We start from the raw sequence: 4,538 nt of genomic DNA, 5'->3' as shown, positions 1-4,538 counted from the left end.
CAAATGCGACTCCCTTTTGAGTTAGTTGTGTAAGCGGCACAACAATTTTAGAGAAATCTTGAACAAACCGCCTGTAACAATCGACTAATCCCATAAAACTACGTACCTCAGTCACATTGGTAGGAGTTGGCCAATTCACGATCGCCTTAATTTTGTGTGGGTCCACAGAGACTCCATCTTGTGTTATTATGTGCCCCAGAAATGCTACCTCATGTAGCCAGAATTCACATTTCTTTAATTTTGCATACAATTTCTTTTCTCGGAGGGTTTGAAGAATTAAGCGAAGATGGTTCTCGTGAGCTTCTGCACTCTTCGAGTAAATAAGGATATCATCAATAAAGACCATGACAAACTTATCTAAATAAGGCTAAAAGACTCGGTTCATTAGATCCATAAATGCTGCTGGTGTGTTAGTGACTCCAAAATGCATAACCAGAAATTCATAATGGCCGTATCGAGTTCGAAAAGCTGTTTTCTCAACATCATCAGCTTTAACTTTCAGTTGGTGGTATCCTGACCGCAAGTCGATTTTTGAGAAGACTTGTGCCCCTTGTAGCTGATCAAACAAATCGTCGATCCGTGGTAAGGGGTACTTGTTCTTGATTGTTACCTTATTAAGTTCCCTGTAATCGATACGCAATCGGAGTGTTCCATCCTTCTTCTTTACAAACAAAATTGGTGCAGCCCAAGGAGACACACTCGGACGAATGAGCCCTTTGTCCAACAGCTCTTGCAACTGAATCTTCAATTCTTTTATCTCAACTGGTGACATCTTATACGGAGTCTTCGAAATAGGTTGAGTTCTCGGCGCCACTTTAATTGTAAACTCAATCTCACGGTCTATTAACTGCCCTAGCAATTCTTCTGGAAAGACATCCGGAAATTCACGGACAACTGGAATCAGATCGGTATTTCCATTCATCTCTTGCCCTTCCAAAACACTGCATAAAAACCCTTGGTACCCTTTCTGAATTAGTTTGCAAGCCTTTCCTGCAGAAATCAAATATGGCGGAGAAGTTACTTCCTGTCCCTAAAAAATGGATTATGGTTGTCCCGGATAGCGGAAACTGATTTGCTTGTTCAGACAGTCTATAATTGCACCATATTCACTCAGCCAGTCCATGCCCAGAATAACATCAAAATAGGTCAAGTCAAGAGGTAACAGATTGGCATATACTCGAACATCCCCAAGTTGGAGCTCACAAGCAAAATACACAGAAGCACAGATCATAGAGTCTCCCAAAGGTGAAGACACACATAACACATCTGACAAATTTTCCTCAGATTTATCTAAATTTTGCGCAAATAATTTTGACACAAAAGAATGAGTAGAGCCAGAATCAAACAGTACGTGAGCAGAATAACCATGAACCATAAATGTACTTGACACCACTGTCGCCGCATTCTGCACATCTCTCGGAACTAGTGCAAATACTCTACCTTGCCTCGTAGTGTCTTTGTTATTAGCAGGTTTTGCAACTGACTTTGTGTTGGAATTTGGTGCAGACCCCACTGAACTTGTAACGGCTTTGTTATTATTTTGTTGATTCCCTTGAGGACAATCCCTTATCAGATGACTCGTTTTGCCACATCGAAAACATGCTTCAGATAGTCGGTGACAAAACCCACGATGCCTTCTTACACATTCTGAACACACAGGAGCTGAATCTTGAGTAGAAGCGGTTGGGCTGGAGGTTCCTACATTTTGCTTCTTGTTTGGCGGAGTAATTGTGCCCCTTGCCCATTGCGTATTCTGTCTCTTCCCTTTCCATTCAGAAATTTGGTTCTGAGTAGCGAGGTTTCCTTTTGCTATAACAGGCCTCTCCAACACAGCGACATAAGTGGGTAACATCAGCATGTTGACATTGTCCAGTATAGCACTCCGTAATCCCCCTTCAAATTTGCTCACCTTCTTGTAATCGGTGTCTACCATGTGAGGGGCAAACCATGCTAGTTCTGCAAATTGAGCTTCATATTCAGCAATGGTCTTGTTTCCTTGTCGAAGAGTCTCAAATTCGGTCACCTTTTTGTCTCGTATGCTTTGGGGAAAGTACTTATCATAAAATAACTCTAAGAATCTGCCCCATGCTAATCCTGGATGTATAGTTCTCGTAAGCATCCACCATCTCCGTGCCTCGTCCTCAAGAGTGAAAGCAGCCAGTTGAACTTTTTGGGCTTCGGTGCAAGGGAAAACTTCGAATAATTTTTCTATGCCCAACACCCATGCCTCGGCTTTCATTGGTTCTATCCCTCCTTTGAATGATGGCGGTTTCATCTTTTTGAACTCCTTTGTAAGGGTAATGGTTCGGTCTTCAGCATGGACATCTTGTACTACTGGTGGAGGTACCGGTGGTGGTGGCGGTTGCTGTTGTGGCTGTTGTTGTTGTTGCCGTAGGATTTCTGCCATTTCCATAATCATTCTTTCCATCCTGTCCAACCTTGCAGAAGTGGCATCTTCCGGGTCTTCTACTCTGGTTCTCACCATAATCTACACAACAATCAAGTATATACCATAGACATAATTCAAAAATGTTAGCATTAACAGAGTACGCTTAACGTTGCTATCGATCTTTCAAATACTTCTAGGATGCCATGCATGCTACCTAAATCTGGTCTAGACACCCTAAAGCTCAATGGATCCGTGTGTGAGATAGCAACTCGTGCTCTGATACCACTTGTCACACCCCGAACCCGCCCCTAAAAGTTCGGGCATGACCTATGCAGACATGGGCATTAAACCTGATATACACAATATAGGGGGCCTGAATGGAAGCATTTACTATCAAAGAACAAAATCAAAATATATCCATTGAGCTACTATTGACTTGCCAGGATCACGCACATCATAACAGGAAAATAATATACCAAAACACGCATCCGAGCATCGGTTCCATACATATATATATACAGATCCAGCCCTAGGATTGGGCGTATGACAAAAGTATTAATTACAGTCCAACTATAATCGACAACGAGAATACGAACCCAAAAGCCCAACAAAACTTCACTAGATGCACGGGCGTCTCCAAGTGCCTGATTATACTTAGGTTGACAAAAGGGAGACGGGTATCGGGGTTAGGATTGACCTCCCGGTTGAGCACCTACAGAAACAGACACAAGGTGGAATGAGCGAAGCTCAGTGAATAATAGCACCTACACAGTTCAATGCATAATTTAAATCATTACTCATAACCATACGTATGTGACTGCAGAGCTCATAAGGTTAGTCCATTACTATATTTCTACCAGAGTGGCCTTGGGCCTAAATATAACGGAACGGCCATTGGCCCAGAAATAATAGATGTGCACACATAGTCTTCTCCGTTTCCATTCACATTAATTTCCAGCCATTATACAAGTCAAGATAGGGATTTGCGGAAATCAGAACGTTAATAACCAGAAGTATTAACGATAAACAAATGTACTACTACTCACAATGTCATGGCGGGACGCTACTTCCTCCCAGAGTGTGCCCTACACACACAAAACTCACCAATTAGTTCCACCTTATTTTAAATTCACACTGCATTTGTTAACTTCCAGTAAATAAAGGAACACTGTAAAAATTTCAAATATTAATTTCACACATCCCAGAGGGTCAAACAGGTCAAAAGAAGCAAACCATGTTTTTCAACATGGGCCGCACGTGCGGCTGTGAGCCCCGCACGTGTGGCAGACCCTCCCGCACGTGCGGCAGTGATGCCCCGCACGTGCCTTTTACACAGTGTTCAGGCCCAAAATTTGCCCCAATTGCCGCACGTGCGGCGATTCTGCCCAAAAATCTGTCCGAAATTCTTCAAAAATCCAATTCTTTGATGGGTTCAACAAGGTCCAAAATAGATCTTTAGAGTCATAAAACATGGTCTAAACATCATGTAATTTAGGAGACATAACATGTGGAGATATGATTCTATAGCCAAACATAAATCTTGTACAAAGTATTACAACGTATATTTATTTGAGTGCAACTCAATTCTTGACCCTTGCATTTCATGAGCATAACATAAACATGGAGAATTCTATACAATAAGATTACCCAAGTCCATAATTGGGCATGATCATACGTAGATAAGGGATAGGATGAAATTTAACTCTAAATCAATCTAACATCAACACATCAAGGAAAATTCTACTCATACACCAAGAATTCTTAGCCAAGACAAGATAGGAGGTAATTAAGGTATAATCTACATAAAATTTACATACCTTGAGGTGTAAGTCTCTTAAATTCTAAACCTCCTTGATAATCTTCTTCACTTTTGCCTCTCTCAAACCCCTCTCTCAAGAGATAGTTAACATGAAGCTTCTTAGGTCAAGGGTCTAAGAACATAGATTTATATATAATGTGAATAAGGACAAATATCAATCGTTTAATCATCCCAAATTGAAATTTCACCGAGATGCATAATATTACTGAAAAATTATGCTGAGTTCAAATATAACATCAATTTTGGATTATCATACCTCTCAGGCTCCCAATTTCTGTTCTAAACATTTTAAATGCATAGATGCTTTTCTTATCCAACAGATAAAATCAC

At 41.0% G+C, this 4,538-nt stretch overlaps 1 protein-coding gene across 1 annotated transcript; it reads right to left on the bottom strand.

Moving 5' to 3' along the window:
• Positions 1-367: 367 nt before the first annotated feature.
• LOC145823711 (uncharacterized) lies at positions 368-2,485 on the bottom strand. Its single transcript, XM_082923227.1, has 2 exons — positions 1,102-2,485; positions 368-990 (listed from the first exon to the last, which is right to left on the bottom strand). The coding sequence occupies exons 1-2, from the start codon at positions 2,483-2,485 to the stop codon at positions 368-370; spliced, it is 2,007 nt and encodes a 668-aa protein (XP_082779353.1).
• Positions 2,486-4,538: the final 2,053 nt, after the last annotated feature.

The sequence above is a fragment of the Camellia sinensis genome, chromosome 4 (assembly GCF_055761805.1).
Source record: "Camellia sinensis isolate YWXY chromosome 4, ASM5576180v1, whole genome shotgun sequence".
NCBI lineage: Eukaryota > Viridiplantae > Streptophyta > Magnoliopsida > Ericales > Theaceae > Camellia > Camellia sinensis.
This window is presented reverse-complemented; position numbering and strand designations above follow the sequence as displayed.

Coding starts and splice junctions, on each gene's coding strand:
- LOC145823711 (XM_082923227.1), bottom strand. CDS start 2,485: ATGGTGAGAACCAGAGTAGAAGACCCGGAAGATGCCACTTCTGCAAGG. Junction 991..1,101: donor GGACTGGCTGAGTGAATATG/GTGCAATTATAG, acceptor TGATTTCTGCAG/GAAAGGCTTGCAAACTAATT.